The sequence below is a fragment of the Clarias gariepinus genome, chromosome 23, assembly GCF_024256425.1.
Source record: "Clarias gariepinus isolate MV-2021 ecotype Netherlands chromosome 23, CGAR_prim_01v2, whole genome shotgun sequence".
Taxonomy (NCBI): Eukaryota; Metazoa; Chordata; class Actinopteri; order Siluriformes; family Clariidae; genus Clarias; species Clarias gariepinus.
The window spans coordinates 25,917,777-25,939,392 of NC_071122.1; the positions used below are offsets into that span (position 1 = coordinate 25,917,777).

At 44.6% G+C, this 21,616-nt stretch overlaps 1 protein-coding gene across 1 annotated transcript; it reads right to left on the minus strand.

The window, feature by feature from the left end:
• Positions 1-2,809: 2,809 nt before the first annotated feature.
• On the minus strand, positions 2,810-17,046 carry LOC128511064 (von Willebrand factor A domain-containing protein 1-like). The gene is made up of 6 exons (XM_053483691.1): positions 16,782-17,046; positions 12,784-13,329; positions 10,295-10,582; positions 8,147-8,431; positions 7,023-7,298; positions 2,810-3,960 (listed from the first exon to the last, which is right to left on the minus strand). Exons 1-6 carry the CDS (start codon positions 16,870-16,872, stop codon positions 3,611-3,613), a joined length of 1,836 nt encoding a protein of 611 aa, XP_053339666.1. The 5' UTR covers positions 16,873-17,046; the 3' UTR covers positions 2,810-3,610.
• Positions 17,047-21,616: the final 4,570 nt, after the last annotated feature.

Below are 21,616 nucleotides of genomic sequence, written 5' to 3' on the forward strand. Positions count from 1 at the left end.
TACAAACAGATGAATGCACTGCAGGATTTTATTATTTTATAGCACAAATATAATCCCAGTGTACATGCAGACTAGCCTTCAGGTCAAATTTACAAGATCTGTAAAACTTCAGACCCCTTAATATCAGGATTTTAGGCAATAAGTCTAGTAGACGTCTGGGGTATCTCCTGTAGACGTCCTGCAGTCGCACCTTTCTTCGCTGGGAAAACTCTGTCTTCTGCTTATTATTGAGTGATGCAATGGAAAAATCTTGATCTTAAATACAAAATTTTTATTTACTTTATAGACTTGCTTTTTTAAAAGCTTATGCAAAATAATAATATTAATTATTACTGCCTCCTTTGCCCTCCTGAACTCCTATTCAGGGATGAATGTGGCATCATCAGGATGCGAGCTCACAACCTACAGATGATATGGCAAACATTTTTCAGTTGCACCACCCAATAGCACTAGATGAAACTTAGATGTCTAAATTATCATTAAACTGAAGTTACTGAATAATATAGTGGGGCATTTCCCTTTTTGTATTCGCAACAGCACCCCCAGTGGCCACTAGAATACAACAGCTACTAAACATGATGTACAGGTGTTAAGTTCAGGGAAACACAGAGCAGGGCGGGGCGGGGGGGGGGGGGGGGGGGGGGGGGTGGATGAGGGAGTCTGGGGGTCGTGGATTAAAATGTCAGGTATTTTTTTCTATACTGCAAGATCAAACTGCTCACAGTGTAAAAATAAAAATTTTTAGGCTGCCTCAAAAATCTAAACTCATTTGAACAGCCACCAAGGAACAGCCACAGGAGTCACTGACAAAGGGTCACTAATGAACAGCCACTGACAAACAGCCACTCACCAATAGCCACTGATGAAGAGTCACTGACAGTGTTGTATGTTGTCATACAGTTGTAATTAGCTGTTCACCCTAAACGCATTGGACCAAAGTTGGTTTTGAAATTCAGAATGACTTTAATAACATGAGATGATTGGTAATGACAATGAATAAGCCCCAAATACATCCTCAAACCCAATACCAATGTTGTTCCGACGTCTGTAACGGTGCCTGCTGGATGTTGGCACCACATAGTCACAACCAATTCCTGCTGGGTTTTAAACATTCACCAGCAACCGACCACTAATAAACAGACATTTAATTCAACATCCATCAAATCCTTCTCTGTAGTGTTTATCCTGTGTAGAGTGGCAGGGGGCCTGGAGCCAACACTGCCCCGCAAACCATCACCAACCCCTAAACTGACCAGATTAAAAACTGCTTTTTGACTTTAGCACCGTTATGCCGTCGTGTGTAATTTGCTTATCCTATGCTTAAAGGTAATTATTTCGACTACACACCCTAATTATAAGATACTCTTGCATAGATCATGTCACTTCTGCTGTTTGCAAATTTTTAATATTGTGTTTACAACTTAACTATGACATCATTACTACAATCCCTGCCTACATTAAATACAGCATAATAGTTCTAATAATTCCAATTAAAAATGGTACAAATATGTAAGTTTATGTAGTGCCGCTGTTATTTTACATAAATTAATCATGAAGTGTTCAAAATATTCCCTAATCTTTGCTCTGCAAATTGTAAACAGTGCAGATGATTCAGTAAAATGTAACACATACTGTTGAGTGCAAATGTTTGCACACCCCTAGGAAAAAAAGGAGAGAGAGAGAGAGAGGCGCAAAGGAATTTTTATTCAACCAGATGTTTAGTGAGTCTTCATTTACAAATTTGGCTTCTATCACAAGTAACACAAACGTTTGTCTACTGTTTAGTGAAACATGTATTTATCAGTTAAAAAGTTTGCTTCTTTTGTAAATATGTTCTGCATTTTCTATTAAAATAAATCCTTACCAAGGTTTTCATGTTTTTTTTCTTCTGTTGTTTCCATAATAGAGATTTTATACAAAAGGTTTTGAACAGCTGTGAGAAGAGGCCATGTGCCACTGGGTGGCAGTGTGTGCCAAGCATGCTGCACTGAAGCCTGAGACTGGGTGTGTTTGTGTGTGTGAAAATGAAAGTCTGTGCATGTAGTCAGGGATTGAATTAATTTATCTAAACGGCACAGACCTCACGTGGAGATGGATTTGTTTTCTCTCGCTCGATCACCCTTAACCTCTCGCACCCCTGACTGGTCCTGTTCGATCACCTCTTTCGATCCAGAAGACTTTATTCAGGTCACAGCCTCACTTGTGGAGATGAAGTAAAGATTTTCCTTTGTCCTGACACCACCTCAGGAGTGACAATCCAGCCAAGAGCACCAACAGTGTTACACCGACCGTGAACCGCGGGCCTTACTGCCTTTACATTCATTCAGTCAGATACAACACCATCCCATGGTTTCATTTATTAAACTGTAAATCTGTTATATATTTTGGGGTTAAATTTTCTTAAGAACTCTAAAGAAGTGACTTTTTTCTGAGGCTGGTGGGAATCAGTGTGAGCTAATCCAGTAGGATTTACAGTATAAAGTCATACTAGTTAGCGAGCTGGCTAACCAGACAATCTGACAATGTTTTTGGGAGGATTTTAAAGTTATAGTCACAAATCCTCATCTTTCACGCTAACTTTTAATGTTTAAGTGTTTATATACATAGAAAGCTGTTTAGTGAACATGTGTAATGGACAATATTTCTAATATTCATTGCTAAAGCTAAGCTGTCCTTAACATTTAATGCTAATGTAAGCCAGTTTGCTAACATGACAAAAACATTTTAATTAAAATTCACAATATGAGCTGCTAACTATTTAAAACTGGATTACAGAAGCTAAAAAGGATTTCTAAAAGGAATCAGGGGAATTTTTTTATATAAACCTTCATCGCTGCTGCTGATGCTAAGCTGTACGCTAACGGGGGCTAACTTGATTTTTTAACCAGACAGACTGTATGACTGAACCTGACATTTGTGGACATTTTTTACACAATATTTGTTATTAATGCTGTTCCACATGGTTATATCAATTCAGATAAAGTTAAGTTATTCTACACACACACACACGCACACACACACCAGTCTTTAGGATATAAAAGCAGAAGCATGAGCTTTAGTGTGAAAGTGATTTCTCCTCCACATCACGCTAATCGCCGCTCACTCTTCTTCCTTTGGAGTCTGGAACCTTCTCTCTGTTCACGCCGCAGCTCTCAGAGGAACGAGACAGATGTGCAGTGTGTTAGACCAAATAAAAGCCACTTATTGCAATTACAATGAAAAGGACGTGTATAAAAGTAAAGGCCATGTGTGCGTTAATGAAAGAAAAGGTTGCTAAAAGTACTAAAAGGAGAGCGCTTCATTCCACTATAACAATTATGGGATGCATTGATACAGGTGAAGCACTGGCCCGATACTGTGTGGATACTCTGATACCAACATCTGATCTAGTCCCACATGCTGCTCTGTGAGGGAAGCTTGTGTAAGTGTACACCACCACGCGATTAGAGAGTGCAAGTGTGACCTGACCGCATAGAGCAATACACATGAGAGACGTCAGTAAAAAAAGAATAAAGCGATGCGTCATTAATGGTGTGTATTGGTCATCCTGGATCAGTGAACATGCAGAGGAGCGGTCATGTTTAACACGCATGATTTGTGTCAGTTATATTTAATTCTCTCTCATACTGCTCTGAGTGCTCAGGTTGGTCCTGTTCATGTGCTCACTGTTCTGTACCTGTGTGTGTGTGTGTGTAGTGCAGCACAGCCCCTCTCCACGTGCCATCCTGTACACTGGTGACACACACACCCTGGTCATGGGGTTCAGGTGTGTCAGTACAGTGGAGAGTGACTGGGCAGGCATGTAACGAGATGATGATGATGATGATGAAGAGTGAGCTCCCGTCTCCCACTTCACCCAGTAACCCTGAAGCCCCGCCCCTTGTTCCTGAATCGTCCAGTCAACTTTCACCGAGTTGTAGCCCATCTGTCTCAGTCGGAGATTGTGTAAGGCTGGGAGAACTGCACACAGACAACACAGTGGCACAAATCATACACTGAACTAATACTGTCTCAAATGAAGCAAAACAACAACAAATAATGAGTCTTGATTTCTGCTGCGACATTCGGATGGTCGGGTCAGAATTTGGTGTAAACAACATGGACCCATCCTGCCGTGTATCAGCGGTTCTGACTGGTGGCCTGATGTGGGGGAGATTTTCTTGGCACAATGGAGCATGCCACAGCCTACTTTCCATACATATTTCCCACATTTTATAAACATTTTCATAATTCTCTTTCGATTATGTGTCAATGGCCATTGTTAAAAGCACTATACAAATAAAATTGAATTAAATTGAATACCTAAGTATCATCTTAAACTGTTTTTTTTAACATGACAATGAGGTCACTGTACTCAGTCACCAGATCTCAATCCACCTTTGGGATGTGGTGGAACGGGAGATTCGCAGCATGGATGTGCGGCCATCAAATCTCCAGCGACTACATAATGTTCTCATGTCAGTATGGAGCAAAAACCCTAAGAAATGTTTTCAGCACCTTGTTGAATCTCTGCCACGAAGAACTAAAGCGGTTCTGAAGTCGAAAAGGCCTCCTCTCCTCTTCTTCTCCCCCCCCTCTTTCTCTTTCCTCTCTCCTCCTGTCCCCCCCTTTCACTCTCTCTCTCTCTCTCTGTCGAGCTACACATGTCGTTCCTGAGCTGCCAGTGATCCAGACTCCCTCTGCCCTCCGGACCTGTCTGACCCATCCTGGTGCCCCGCTTCTGGCTGAAGATCTCGTCACATGGATGCCCCGTGTGTCTCTCTGGGATGCGTCTGGTGTCTGGGAATGATTCTCTCTACCTAGAAAATGGTTCTGGCCTTGACTGGTGTTGGCAACTGTTTCTCTGGGGACTTGACAGTTCGATAGTTCATGACTGGAACTTCTTACAAGTCTACCTGGGTCTTCAATAACTACCTGGACTCCATATTAACATCAATTAACATCAGCTATTATAGCTGAACTGCCTCCCACCCTACACACTGTATAAATGCAGATCATTTACTGCTTTCTGTTTCACCCAAATGAGGATGGGTTCCCTGTTGAGTCTGGTTCCTCTCAAGGTTTCTTCCTATTACCATCTCAGGGAGTTTTTCCTTGCCACTGTCGCCCTCGGCTTGCTCACCAGGGACAAACTGACCATTTTTGATTCATACACATTCACATTCCATACAAACTTAAATAATTCTTTTGATTGTGTAAAGCTGCTTTGCGGCAAAGAAAATTGCTAAAAGCGCTATACAAATAAAATTGAATTGAATTGAATTGAATTGAAAAGGGCTCCAACCCACTACAGTACCAGCAAGGTGTACCTAATGAAGTGGCCAGTGAGTGCATGCCATTTATTTTTTTATCCTCCCAACTGAGACACATTTATGTAATACTTAAGCTGCTGAGAGTAGGTGTTCTTTCTGTAACTAAGCCAGTGACCTGTGAGGAATGTGAACCGAGGACTACAGCAGCGAGAGTGCTGAGTGATTGTTACTGCTTCCTCAAGGAACCTGCTGTTAATGATACTAAATGCACAATTCAATGCGTAATTTACCAAAACATTAAAGCTGAAAAGGAAGCAGAAAAGCGCTGGCTTACAGTGTGTGACCTGCTGTGTGAGACCGGACGCTGTGCAGCGTGGATTCTGTGTGAGCTCCATAATACACTACAGCAGTGCAGGTAGTGAGCAGAGCTCTATGTGATACTGCAGTGTGCGAGTGTGTGACACACCTCAAACCCGAGCACTGATTTTTCCACCTCTGAGATACACACGCCGTGCGGTTGTGCGGGAAGCGGTTGTGTTCATCCCGCTCTCCAGACAGGATTTCAGAACACTGTTGTGAGCTAAAGGGCGCGCGGGTGCGATGTGCTCAGACCTGGTGCAAACTGGAAATATCTTGAGGATGCTCTCCCCTCTCCTGTTCTCTCTCTCTCTCTCTCTCTCTCTGTCGAGCTACACATGTCGTTCCCGAGCTGCCAGTGATCCAGACTCCCTCTGCCCTCCGGACCTGTCTGACCCATCCTGGTGCCTCGCTTCTGGTTGGAGATCTCGTCACATGGATGCCCCGTGTGTCTCTTTGGGATGCGTCTGGTGTCTGGGGATGGTTTCACTTTACCATGAAGACGGTTCTGGCCTCGACTGGTGTTGGCAGCTGTTTCTCTGAGGACTTGACAGTTCGATAGTTCAGGACTGGAATTTCCTACAAGTTCCTACAAGAGTTTTTAATAACTACCTGGACTCCATATTTACATCAATTAACATTAACTGTTATAGCTGAACTGCCTAACACACCTAACACACAGTATAAATGCAGATCAATCCCTGCTATCTGTTATCACCCAGATGAGGATGGGTTCCCTGTTGAGTCTGGTTCCTCGCAAGGTTTCTTCCTATTACCATCTCAGGGAGTTTTTCCTTGCCACTGTCGCCCTCGGCTTGTTCACCAGGGACAAACTGACCATTTTGATTCATACACATTCACATTTCATGCAAACTTAAATAATTCTTCTGATTGTGTGAAGCTGCTTTGGGACAATGAAAATTGCTAAAAACGCTATACAAATAAAATTGAATTGAATTGAGTTTTGAGGTTGTGCAGTGGTTTTTCATTCAACTGCATCCAAACATCGTTATATCAAAGTCTTTCTAGCTTTTAAAATAAATGTTGTCCCGATGTTGTGTTTCAGGTGCCTGAGCCGTTCTTGGAAGCGAAGCTGGATGAAGGAAATGCGTTGAAATCACAGTTTAATATGAAACGCAGTGTTACTGATTCATCCTATTAGTTAATCTCCAAACCCTAAAGCAGGCTGATGTGGTACTTTGATATTTTAAACATTAACATGTTCTGGTCAAATGTATGTTAATGTACCTTCGTGACTCCCCCTCGCCCATCTCCCTCTCTGCATGACTCCAGAAGCCATTTTCACATTAAACTGTTTTAAAATTCTAAACTGAAATGTTTATCACTCTGAGATAAATCAATGAAGAGTATATTGAAAAACAAACATCTCCCCAGTTAATGCGACTCCCTCACCCTCCTGAGTGCAGGCTTTAACAGAGATCGCCCTCTCCTGGCCGGAGGAGTGTACGGCGCTGATGGTGATGAGGTAGTGTGTGTCGGACTGGAGCTGTGTGAGCAGTACGCTGCTCTGCGACCTGGACACCGTCACAGAGCGTACATCCCCGCTCGGGATCGGACCAAACTCCACGCGGTACTGCTCGACCTGTCTGGACTGAACCGGGGACCAGCTCACGCGCAGCCGGTCCGGACCAGATTCCGTCACCATCACTGTTGTAGGACCCGAGACATCTACACATCAGAGAGGGAAATACAACAAAGCAAGACCAATGCATTACGTGAAGATTATTAAACTGTCCGAGGTGTAATCCAAAAAGACAGCAGGGAACAGATCACAGCAGGGAACAGATCACAGCAGGCCAGTGGAGAGTTATGAAAGCATTCACGCAGCCTTAGCATGCATCTTAAAGCACAATGTAGGTTTCTCAAACAATACATTTATAGTTTTGAATAGACTCATACTGCAGGGACTTTTTATAAGCTTGCATCACCAGGACCTTAACTATAGTGTTTGGTTTTACAGAAACTCCCTTATTCTCTAGAACAGAATCAGCACATTCAATGCAGAGAGTCTCTGTAATCAGCATCTGGACTTCTGTTAGTGTAATCTGTTTTACTTCTTGATGTACTTCCCTTTTGTTTATCCGTGCTGCTGAGTTGTTCTAGCTGAGCGCTCTGAGATCTAAGTGCTTTTCAAGACAGAAGATGATGAGGACTTTGTAGATGATTACATGTTAACGTGGCTGTGCTGTGTATAAAATGCGAACAATACTGGGCTTAAATCAGAAACTTGTGGAACACTTGTGTATTGCATTCGTTCCTCTAAAGAGTCTCTGACCTGAAAGAAACTCTCTCTCTCTCTCTCTCTCTCTCTTCAGTAAGATTGAAACCAGAGCATGTCTCAGCATGGACTTTTAAAACAGGGTCAAATACTGCACGCAGTCCCAGTAATGGCTGATGAGACAGACATGTGAGACACTCGGGATGAGATGGACGGCTTCACCCAGCACTGACTCTGTACCCTCAGGCCTCTAAGAACCAGAGAATAGTCTCAATGACAACAGGACTGTCCTCCTCACCTGGCAGGGTTGTGAAGTGTGTGCTGAGCTCTCTGCTGTGTGTGCTGCCCGGTGTGTGTGCCGTGAGCCGGACGCTGTAGTGTGTATCGGGCTGCAGGTCCGAGAGCTCAATCCAGGTGTGATCGGGTGATAGTGTGAGTCTGTTGTACGTGTCGAGGTCCCACTCCGACTCGCCGTACTGGAGCTCATACTGACCCAGTCCACCAATCAGAAGGGACCACCAGTACAGCATGGCACTATGGGACGTCACGTCACGCACGTGAAGACAGTCTGTGCAGATCAGCTCTGAGCAGTGGAGATACAATAAAACATTAAAATAGTAATAAAGTAAGCAGTGATAAAGACATGATGCTACACAGAAGGAAGAAACACCATGGAAAGAATGAACAGAACTGATCAGAGAATTATGTGTGTGTGTGTGTGTGTGTGTGTGTGAACCTGTAGCGAATTCCTTTGCGGTGTTGAATACAAACGCTGTCATGATACTGCAAGTTAAGTTAAATGTAGAAATGTTCAAACACTCACTCATCGTCTATCCTAACCGCTTTATCCTTTATACGGGGGGGGGGGGGCTATTCCAGCAGACTTTAGGGCACGAGGCAGGGTACACCCTGGACAGGTGCCAATCCATCACAGGGCACACACATACATACATACACATACATACACACACACTACGGGCAATTTGTGAACACCAATTAGCCTAATCTGCATGTCTTTGGACTGTGGGAGGAAACTGCAGTACCAGGAGGAAACCCACCAAACACGGGGAGAACACGCAAACTCCACCCACAAAGAGATGGGAATTGAGCCCAGACCCTGGAGGTGCAAGGCGGCACCACTACACCCCCGTGCTGCTTTACATCAAACACATCTGATAAAAGTGAAACATACTGTTCTCTTTCATCTACAGTAAGAATAAGGACTGGTTTAGGGCTGAAACGATTCCTCGAGTAACTCGAGTTATTCAATTACAAGAAAATGATGGAGGCAAAATCTTCTGTCTCGAAGCTTCGTTTAATTAATTTGAAAAGCCTGCGTTATATATTTGCCCAATTATTTGTTGACTGCGCGCTTTCGGCAAAGTGCACTTCCTGATGCAAGCCGCCAGTAAACACCAACGAAGAAGAAGCGCTTACGTCACCCACAAAGCGGAAGGAGACAAACAGTTAGCTGTGTATTGATTTGAGGGAGCGTTCTGTTGCTGGATACAAAATGGAAAGAAGCGATAAAAATATCGGCGAGCCAAGAGAAGAAGAAACCAGCGAGAGAAAGCGACAGAAATTGTCAGTAAAGGCTTCTGTTATGCCTGAGGTGTAGATTTTTAAAACTTTTTGTTCTAAAAGTTTAGTTGCACAACGTAATGTTTTTGTATAATTATTTATTTTGATGTGTGCCTTAGTTTTTTTGATCCTTAAAGTCATTTGATTTACCTTATTTTTAAGTTTTTGCATCCGATAAAAAGCTTTAAAATAAGAATGTATGGCTCTGTAATGCACTTAATTCATCTCAGTCAACTTTAATACCCCTAATACCCTATACCATGCATCATGATTTACTGCAAGTTTTGACGCTGCGATTACATTTCCATCTTTCTGTGCGGAAAATTAAACATGTTTAAGCGGACTTAAAAACATGTAAATTTTTTTTGGCGGACCTTGGCGGGTATAAGCTGTTCCTTGTACTGTGAATAATGACAATGTTTATTTTTGATAAAATGCTGTATGCAGTTAAAAAAAAGTAGATTTTCTAAAAAGAAAAACAAATTAATCTTTGCATTGCTGTTTAATTAAACAAAAGTACATTTTATCCGATTACTCGATTAATCGATTAAATTTTTGCTAGAGTGCTCGATTACTAAACTATTCGATAGCTACAGCCCTGGACGGGTTTATGTCCAGGAAACGTGAGGAACAAACAGCTGAAGATATTCATATTTTTGCCCCCCTCCCTCAATCCCACACGCTTGACATGCCTCCACTATTGAATTTCCTGAAGAGACGTCCAACCTTCAGGAAATAAAGCCTAAAGATTTAAAGGCTCCGAGTTCATCATCTCAATGGACAACATTTAACTGTTAAATATTTATTAACCAGCAAGCGGCCGGATATCACACAGGTATCATGTGAAAAAGTCTCTCCTCCTCACCTGGCAGGGTTGTGAAGTGTGTGCTGAGCTCTCTGCTGTGTGTGCTGCCCGGTGTGTGTGCCGTGAGCCGGACGCTGTAGTGTGTATCGGGCTGCAGGTCCGAGAGCTCAATCCAGGTGTGATCGGGTGATAGTGTGAGTCTGTTGTACGTGTCGAGGTCCCACTCCGACTCGCCGTACTGGAGCTCATACTGACCCAGTCCACCAATCAGAAGGGACCACCAGTACAGCATGGCACTATGGGACGTCACGTCACGCACGTGAAGACCTGAAGACGTGCAGATCATCTCTGAGCAGTGGAGATACAATAAAACATTAAAATCATCTCTTTATAAAGCAGGCAGTAATAAAGCGATGATGCTACACAGAAGAAAGAAACACCACAGAAGGAATGATAACATCATCACAGAACTGACCGCAGAATCGTGTGTGTGTGTGTGTGTGTGTGTGTGTGTGTGTGTGAACCTGTAGCGAATTCCTCTGCGGTGTTGCCTACAAGTGCTGTCATGATAAACAGAGAAATGATCAAACACATCTGACAAAATGTAGCTGCTAAATGTCTATTAACCAGCGAGCAGATCTCGTCCGGCCGGATATCACACCGGGATCACGTGATAAACAAACACAGAACTTCTCAGTGATACCGTAGACGCCCGTCGAGACTCTAGGAACATTTCTGAGAGATCTGTGGATAAGATGGAAACGTACACTTTGTTTCTGAGCTGCTTGACGTGCTCTTGAGTCACGTGTTTAAGACAGGACCAGCTGCTCGATCTTGCCTGTGCTCTGGAAAAAATACAGAATTCTGCTAAAACTTTTACTAAAATAATTAAACACTAGTTCACTGTTAGACATCTGGGATTTGAAAAGTGTCCTGAATAATAATTAGTTTATTAAAAGATTCTCATTACATGACGTGACAGCGTGCTAGTTAAACCTGGTGCCTGCTAGCGTGCTAACATTTTGCACTCATTTTATTATTAGATCTGAAGGTAAGAGTTGGATCGTCTAGCCCCGCCCCCTCCCGTCTGAGGCTCAGCTCTAGTCTAGGTTGTGTTATTTCTCTCAATGTGATGCTGCTCAGGCTAGCTAATGTTACCTGCGTGCTAGCTAGTTTGGTATCATAGTTGTTATCTCATGACGTAAACCATTAGCCCGTTAACAATAGCAATAATAAACGTCGTGCTCTGGGCCTGTGTTTTAGATTTCATGGTTTCTAAGTGAAAGTAATTTAGAGACTGCCCTCGTTTAGCAGGTGGAGTAAAAAAAATCTGGTGCAGCGTCGTTAAAACAACAAGCTTGTGTTAATTAAATAGAAGCGGTGCTCTGTGGTGCGTCTGGGTTTTCAGCTTAGCGCACCATCTGTTACGCTAACATTAGCACACTGCTTTCCTGCAGAGACTGCTAGCTGTGTGATTAGCAGCACAAACAGTGTTGTTCAGTTTGTCTCCTGTCACATCTGCATCCTCGGATCCACCTGAGAGCCGCTGTCGGGAAAAACCTGATACGCTCTGACAGAGACGATGCCGAAATAACTGTAGCAGTGGGCCACAGGCGCGCAGGACCTCGGGAGGTCCGGAAATAAACAGCGCTAAAAAAGACGTGTGGTCTGCTAAATTTACTGCTAACAAGGCTAAGGTGGCCAACAGACCCTATTCACTATACAGTACACATAAACACTATCATCACCCCACTGTGGGCGTGTCCCAAACCACACACACCCTATTCACTATATAATACACACATATACACAATTATCAGTTCCCTGTGGTCGTGTCCCAAACCACACGCCCTAGTCACTATATAGTACACATAAACACTATCATCAGTCCACTTTGGGTGTGTCCCAAACCACACACCCTATTCACTATATAGTACACATAAACACTATCATCAGTCCACTTTGGGTGTGTCCCAAACCACACACCCTATTCACTATATAGTACACACATACACTATCATCTGTCCACTGTGGGCGTGTCCCAAACCACACACCCTATTCACTATATAGTACACACATACACTATCATCTGTCCACTGTGGGCGTGTCCCAAACCACACACCCTATTCACTATATAGTACACACATACACTATCATCTGTCCACTGTGGGCGTGTCCCAAACCACACACACCCTATTCACTATATAGTACACACATACACTATCATCTGTCCACTGTGGGCGTGTCCCAAACCACACACCCTATTCACTATATAGTACACATAAACACTATCATCAGTCCACTTTGGGTGTGTCCCAAACCACACACCCTATTCACTATATAGTACACACATACACTATCATCTGTCCACTGTGGGCGTGTCCCAAACCACACACACCCTATTCACTATATAGTACACACATACACTATCATCTGTCCACTGTGGGCGTGTCCCAATCTCCATTTTCTCTCACTTACCCTCAGTACATAACAGTCTTTACTCTTTAGACACATAATGCAGTGCATTCTGGGACATCAGTAATTCTTACCTGTGATGGCGTCTCTCAGGTCCTTGGTGATGATGTCCATTGAATCGGCATCTACAAAGTGCAAGTGTTGATCGATGGGCGGAGTCACGACTCGCCTAAACACCTGGTAATTAGTGTGTCCAGTAGAGACGACCAGCACAGACACTCCCTCCCTACGCAGGGCTGCTAGCGGACCTTCAATGTTCCCTGGGTCCACTCCATCTGTGACCCACAGGAGCACTCTGGGCGGAGCTTTCTGTCCTGCTGGTTGCAACACCCGCTCCCGAGCCATCTGCAGGGCTTCTTTTGTCATGGTGTCCCCACGAAGCTGCTGTATCCTAAGCAGCGAGTCCTGCAACGTGTTCTGGCTGCTGTGTTCGTCAAAGTTAAACTCCAGCCGTGGATCTGTGTGCACCTGCACCAGCGCCACCCTGAAATGCCCAGGCCCAATCTGGAAGGGGCGGAGCAAGTCGGACAGGAAGTGGAGCATTTGGGAAAACTCGTAGTAGGAGACGCTGCCGGAGGAGTCGAGCAGGAGCAGGATGTCGCCCTCACAGGAGTCAAACCCTGAGAAAGAAAAGACGACAGAAAATTAATCTTAACACTCTGATCGCGCTGTCTCCCTGAAATAAACGCATGTATTACAGTGAGAAATGAACAATCAGTGTGGAAGCCTCTGTTGAGTGTGTCGTTTCTCAAACATCTTGCATAGTCAGGCAGGTGGGAAGCCAATTACGGCGGTGATGAGGTCCATCCTCACAGCCAGCCGTGTGTTCGTGTGAGTAATTTGAGGCTGCGAGTGTTTACTGTTTATCAGAGTGAATTATTCACCGCTCTGTCTGAGCCAGGCTCGGAGATCAGAGCGCTTAACGCTCAGGGAACCTGCTATTGATTAACTCCGAGACAAAGTGGGAGACGGAGATGAAGAACGGAGCTCTCGGAAGAGCTGGCAATTCTTTACTGAATACGACTAACCTTCTCCCAATTAACGGATGAATCTTCAATGTTTAAAATACTGATGTGAAAAATTATTGCAATTAACATCAATTTAGTGTCATGTGAAGACATTTCTGCGACACCAGGGAGCCAAAATTCATAGAGGTGACAAAGAGGTCATGTGGACCTGAGGAAGCGATGCAGAGTCAGAGTGGAGAACACCAGAGAAAAGACTTTTGATCAAATCAAAGATCTACATGCATTTTTTAATGGAGCGTAATGACAGGAAATGAATCAATTCAGTGTTTATCAGACTGAAATGCCTAATTTAATAGAACACATCGATTAAAGCAACATCTACAAGAGATTTTGAAAAAGATTTTCATGATGAATTAGCTGATACTGTGTGAAAGACACGACTCGGGCTCACATACAGACGGCGGAGTCGTCTCAGCAGCTTCCCTGAGAAAGTCTGATCTCAGCTCATCCTTATTTTATCTACATTATTTACTGCTTGCAGGAGTTTAGTGGTCAGGGGTGTGATTTACACTGCTTTATATCACACACACACACACACACACACACACACACCCCGCACGACCTCATGGCACGTCAAACAGTCGCGAAGCGGAAATCTACTAAATGCAACGGACATGTCAGGACACACACACACACACACACACAAATGATTAAGACAGGTATTCCCCTCAGGGCACAGAGACAGAATGTATGTTAAACATCAACTATATCAAATATTATAGAATGTCTTCCACAGTGTCTGTCTGTCTGTCTGTCTGTCTGTCTGCTGAGATGATGCATGAAAAAGATGAGCTGTCTGTCTCTCTTTCACATTATTGCTCTCTTTTGTTCTCATCACTCCTGCATTTTACACTTCAAACATAAACACACACACACACACACACACACACACACACACACACACAATCAGAAAATGAGCATGATATTGAGGAGCAGAGCAGACAGAGAGAAAACACACAGAAACATCACAGAACATTTCTCCTCACAGACAAAAGAAGTAAAAGAAAACAGACTAAACTGGGCTGTGAGATGAAAGCCTGATCACACACTCCAGTTCTGAACAAAGGTAAAAATCAGCGAAAGAGGGAAGCGATGGGAGAAAGAGAAACTGATGATGAAACGTATTTGCTTTTAAACTGAGAGGATGCGCTGACAGTGAGCGCTAATTCATCTCATCAGCTCGTGCTCTAATTCGAGTCATTATGGGCACGACAACACTGTTGCTAGGCAACCGGGAAAATTCTAAACACCGATCGTGAGGTAGCTAATGGCGAACGATTTAGCTAACTAGAAGGATGTTGTAAAGTCTTGCAGAGATCCACAGAATGGACTTTAGACAGAACCAGAACCACTACTGAGATTACGCTTAGCGCTGGCGGCGGACCGAGCGTACATGATCACGCTATGTTGGGAAATGTCTCTGCCTCATTTCAATGTCACAGCTGGTAAGGACAGAAAGGTTTCTCATCGTAAGGCGTCCCTCGCTCTGACCCCGCCCCTCTGCAGACTCCACCACAGTATGTGTGTAACACGGGATTTGATCCTCACTCTCCAACACGTCTGATCTAAAATTTGAGCTATTTCCCACTGTGGCGGCCGGAGTGCCTCTCGCAGCTCGCCCAACACCGCGCTCTCGGTGAGAAATCACATGACCCGGCTCCAGTGCTGCTCCTCCAGGGGTTTTTTCACCTATTAGGCCCTGACCTCAATCCTGCCCTGGAGCTCCGCAGTCTGTTCCTGTGTCGAAAAAAAGTGAGAATCTGGACTTTGGAGTGTGAATCCTGAAGCCCCTACAGCGCTGCAATCATAAAACTAACTGTGTCTTAGTTCTGCACATGAACGGGGTTTGTGTGTGAGAGAGACACAGAGAGACAGAGACAATCAGAGAGATACGGAGAGAGAGAGAGACATAGGCGACACAGAGAGACAGAGACAATCAGAGAGATACGGAGAGAGAGAGAGACATAGGCGACACAGAGACAATCAGAGAGATACGGAGAGAGAGAGAGAGAGAGAGAGACACAGGCAACACAGAGACACAGAGACATTCAGTGAGATACGCAGAGAAAGAGAAAGAGAGACACAGGCGACACAGAGACAATCAGAGACCATCAGGGAGATACAGAAAGAAAGAGAGAGAGAGAGAGAGAGAGAGAGAGAGATAGGCGACACAGAGACAATCAGAGAGATACGGAGAGAAAGAGAGAGAGAGACATAGGCGACACAGAGAGACAGAGACAATCAGAGAGATAAGGAGAGAGAGAGACATAGGCGACACAGAGAGACAGAGACAATCAGAGAGATAAGGAGAGAGAGAGACATAGGCGACACAGAGACAATCAGAGAGATACGGAGAGAGAGAGAGAGACACAGGCAACACAGAGACACAGAGAGACAGAGACAATTAGAGAGATACTGGGAGAAAGAGAGAGAGAGACACACACAGGCGACACAGAGACAATCAGAGAGATACGGAGAGAAAGAGAGACACACACACAGGCGACACAGAGAGACAGAGACAATCAGAGAGATACGGAGAGAGAGAGAGACATAGGCGACACAGAGAGACAGAGACAATCAGAGAGATAAGGAGAGAGAGAGACATAGGCGACACAGAGACAATCAGAGAGATACGGAGAGAGAGAGAGAGACACAGGCAACACAGAGACGCAGAGAGACAGAGACAATCAGAGAGATACTGGGAGAGAGAGACAGACAGGCGACACAGAGACAACCAGAGACAATCAGTGAGATACGGAGAGAGACACACAGAAACACTGAAATACAGAGAGACAGAGACAGAGAGACAGCTCAGTGCTGTGGTGCAGAACCCAAAGATGCACCTCTACACACACAACACTGTATTTAATCATTAATAGACAGTTATATAAACATTAGTACAGTTTTTATTTGCTTAACGTTTTTGTCTTACACACACACACACACACACACACACACACTCCGGTACTGATTCATACGGAACTTTCGAATCTGTGTGTGTGTGTGTGTCTGCGCGCGCACCCCAGAACCCTTCACACACTCACCTGCACCAGGTGCGGGGACTCGCGCGCGGCTCCGTGACACGCACGCGCTGAGCAGCAGCAGCAGCGAGCACGCGACCCCGAGCCGTCTCATTGTCACGCGCACGGGACAGGTGATTAGGGAGCGGAAGCGCAGCGCAGTGACGCGCGAGCGCCCATTCCTTTTGGGGCACTCAGAGCCCACGTGCCCCGTGTCTTTCCTCCGGGTCTCCCGAGCCGCTCCTCAGTAACCTGTCCTCTCTGTCCACTCTGTCCCCTGTCCTCTCACCTGTCCTCTCACCTGTCCACCCCCCTCCTCCCCCCCTCACCTGGGCTCCGGGTTCCCGCTCCGCTCGCAGGTCATGATGATGATGATGAAGAAGGGCATCTCGCGCACATTTTTAACGCGTTCCCTCCCCCCCGTCCCTCCCCCCGTCACTTTCCGCCCCGCCCCTCTGTAACTCAAACTTTTGGTATTGTGTCCCAGGAGCCCTCCTGCACAGCTCCCTTATCTCTTTATTCTAATGTATGAACGTGTTATCTAGTGTTCCATCAGTTTGGACTGAACCCCTGCAGTGTGCACTCATGTCCATGTGGACTGATTCTTCATGGACTGTACGGTGAGGTACAACATGTCACAGACCCTTGAGGGAGAATGATTCAAAACAACGTAGAACTTCACAGCGAGGTAGAACGTTTTACTCCAAGATAGGACTTCATAGTGAAGTAAAACATTTCACAGTGTGGTAGAACTTCACAGCGAGGTAGAACCCTTCACAGCGAGGTCGAACCCTTCACAGCGAGGTAGAACCCTTCACAGCGAGGTAGAACCCTTCACAGAGTGGAAAACCCACAGATTGAGGTGGAATTTAACAGCCCTGAGAGTTCAGGACATCTAAAGATTTGTGAAATGTGTTTTTAAACTGCAGTGTTGCACCAAAAATCCATCAGCGTCTGCATCTCTTGAGTCACCTCCCTGTGTGAAAGTGCTTCGGTCCTGGGGTGTGGCAGCGATTAAACCTCATGTGCACTTGATGATGCGCTCCTTCAAACAAGTCCAGAATCGATCCGATTTTTTGAAATTTAAAAATAAAAAAGCGCCTGACTCGCCCTCAGCCTCTCTCCTGCTCTGTCTGACACATCAGTTGGCATCTGAAAAGAAAAAGAAAACATCAGAGGAGTGTACTTTATCTAAAGTGCTCCGTTCCTGCCTGGGCATGATATAATTTTTCCTCCTCATCGTGCCGAGTGAGCGATCAGGTCTAACGCATGTCTGAGAACTCTTTGACACTCGCCGTTTCTAAAGCGTATGACCGTGAATCCTCCAAAAGCAGAATCCGTCTATCGCGAGACGTGTCCAAGCACGAAGAATAAACACACTGACATTCAAACATACACACCTTTACACACACAAACTCGAATTAATGAGATAATCTCTTGGTATTTTATTCAACTATATTTGCAAATGTTGATAATCTTCACTGCTGATTCTCCTGCGCTAACTCACACATGCTAATCTATAATATACGCTACACTGGTAGGATGGTGAGGGCTATTCTGAAGTCGTAACTCACATGTTAATAATGTTAATATACCTGTTATAATTAAATAAAGTTTGATATATTTATATTGGTTCAGAATTATAATTGCTAACACTAGCATGCTAGGCAGTATTGGCTAATTTAATTGGATTCCTAAAAAAACATTGCACGCACTGCACTAATGATAAAACGGTGTTGTTATGATCTTTCTGTGTCAGGTGTCCTTAAGTTATCACCAAGTAAAATCTGCGTAATTCACTGGCGGTTTGGTGAAACAATGTGGTTCAGTTTTAGGATTGCCTCAACTCGTCTTGCCTTAATTTCCCCTGACGGTGTGACTAACCGATTGAAAAATAGACATCTTTTACTTTAGGCTGCAAAATAGGCCAAGGAACTGAGGAGAACTTGACTGGACAGGAATGTTTGTGATCAGGAATCTCGTGGTGTTAAGAGAATAACAAACCAAAACACCAAACAGGAGCAAAATATCTGAAGTAGAAAATTGAATGCTTGGGTGACGAGAAATACACAGCTTGGTCCTGCACAATAACAAATTAGAGCTTATTCAAACAGCTTCTTGTCATCTTTAAATTCATTCTCATGTCATTTATTTGTTTAATTCATGTTCATTTTACAGCATAGCTTTACAGAATTACAGATATCGATATCAGGTGTAGATGTTCTCCTAATGAACGAATCCAGAGGCAGCTGTTCCAGTGTCTGGGTGGAGAAGAGGAAACACGCTACTGAGTGTGTTGAAAGGATAAAACATTATTGGTTATAATGATATCTTTAACGAGAGCTGTGGTATTGCGTAACAGTAAGCGGTTCTGACAAAAGTTCAAGTATGTGTGATTATTATCAGAGATTAATAAATCTCCAGCGTGAACCTGCACATGGATGAGGTTAACTAACCTTTGTGAAATCTCATGAGAAAGCAGAAGAAGTGTGTCTGGTGTAAAGTTCTTGTTTCTTCTCTTGCCTGGCACAGGTCATGTTGTTTGTTGTTTGTGTTGCTTGTTACTGATACACAGGTTTTGTTGAGCTGTACTTGTGTCCTCCTGTCCACGTCTGAGTTAAACATTAACCAGCGAGATTTTCATGTTTTATTGTGACTGCAAATGACACCTGCTATAAAACAGTATAGGGACTATGGTGCGTGTCAGACGGGTAAAGGGACACAGGGTTCTGGAGTCTCGTTTACAGGTTTACTAATCTGTGATTTAATTTCCATCTGGATCAGCCACATCAGTGTTTCTCTCCGTCCTCCTGTGAGAACGTTACACCTGCTAAGCATCAGGTTTTATGTTGTGGAAATGGGCGAGACTGCAGGATTTGTAGCTTTATTAAAAAAGATAAATCCCAAACAGCTTTAAAAAAAAACAAGTAAGTGTCTATGTCGAAAACATCTGCAGTGCTGTGTAAAAGCGTTCATGTTGTTGTAGTCATGTCCAGTTCCCACCATCACTAGAACAGTCTCACATCAAGGCTATTATTACTAGTTAGGAAGGAACCAAAGACTATTACATGTTTCCTCCGAATCTCATGATGCCAGCCGACTGCATCTTTGCGGACTGCTCGCTCAGCATCATTGAGGGCAGAGTAACACCCTTGGGGGGCAGCGCTGTCCGCACCTTCGGCTTCCGTATGTTCACAGATGCTCCTGATTGCCCCCTGATGTGAGAGCGCTGAGGGCCTCCTATTCCACCCCTTTGAGAGCGCTCGGCCAATCGGTCAAAATGAGGGGGCAAGAATGCAATGAGGTACAAAAACAGGATGCAACCCTGTTAAATATTAAAAATCACTGAGATCAAAACAATAGACCTCTTCAATTGGAGTCACTGAAACACAAGGGTTTAAATAAGCAGATAGTCAGTGAGGAGAAGAGGAAACAGCTGAGATCAGCACTGGGATGAAAAACATCACCTTGTTTCGCTCCAAACGTAGCTTCATAAACACACGTCTGAGAGTTTTCTAAGCAGATGTCGCCTCACAATGTGAGGATTGTGTCCCTGAGGATACACACTCACTCTCTCACTCACTCATCTTCTATACCACTTCATCCTGTAGGGTCGTGGGGGGCCTGGAGCCTATCCCAGGAGACTTAGGGCACAAGGCGCGGTACACACACTCACACACTCTTTCACACACTACAGGCAATTTGGGAGCGCTGATTAGCCCAATCTGCATGTCTTTGAGCTGTGGGAGAAAACTGGAGTACCCGGAGGAAACCCACCAAGCACGGGGAGAACATACACACAGCCGGGAATCGAGTGTGTGTCCACTCCACCATGCAGCCATATAAAGAGACTGTGCGAGTAGAGCGCACAAAGGTTTTCAGTCAGTGTGTGTTTTCAAACCAGTGGTGTAAAAAGGTTTTAATCTTGAAGTGGTTTATGATAACGCTGAGAGAAGGAATGTCTTTCAGATCACAGCACATTGGCCATGCCTCGTCTCACCCCAGTGACACACACAGACTTTATCAGAACCCTGGCTGTGTAGAGTGAGACGCGTGGCTCGGGTGAGACTGAGAGACACCAGGCACTGTGATTGTTTTTAAATGGTTTATTTTCCTCACTTCTGCAGCCTGGAATTTACACACGATAACAGAGACTCTTACATCAAGCAGGTTCTACTCCTCACAGAAACACACACACACACACCATGCAGGATCTACACTACATTTACATTTACATTTAGGCATTTAGCAGACGCTCTTATCCAGAGCGACTTACATTTTTATCTCATTACACATCTGAGCAGTTGAGGGTTAAGGGCCGCGCTCAAGGGCCCAACAGTGGCAACTTGGTGGTTGTGGGGTTTGAACCTGGGATCTTCCGAACCGTAGTCCAATGCCTTAACCACTGAGCTACCCCTAGCCCTACACTACACAGTAAAACACACCATGAAGGATCTACTCTATTCACTAACACACGCACCATGTAGGTTCTACTCCACACAGGTGCTATGCTCAAACTAGGCATGAGCATGGGTCTAGAACCATGGAACCTGGAACAGGGACATGGTGGGAGAGGGATGGAGCTGGGACTTGGGGTGTTGTTTTATGTCGGGATGCGCTGTAAGTGTGACGTCCCTGTAGTCTGGTCAGCACACCAATATGATGGTGACGAGTCTGGGGTGTGCTGAGGGCGTGAAGTCCTCCTGGGTGGTGGAGTGAGCACAATGGCAAAGGCAGCGTCAACACCAGCATATCCAAACAACAGGCATGATGCTTATAAGTCTGGGGTGTGCTGAGGGCGTGAAGTCCTCAAACCTGGGCAAAGAAGTGAGCACCATGTCCTCACACTCAGGTAATGG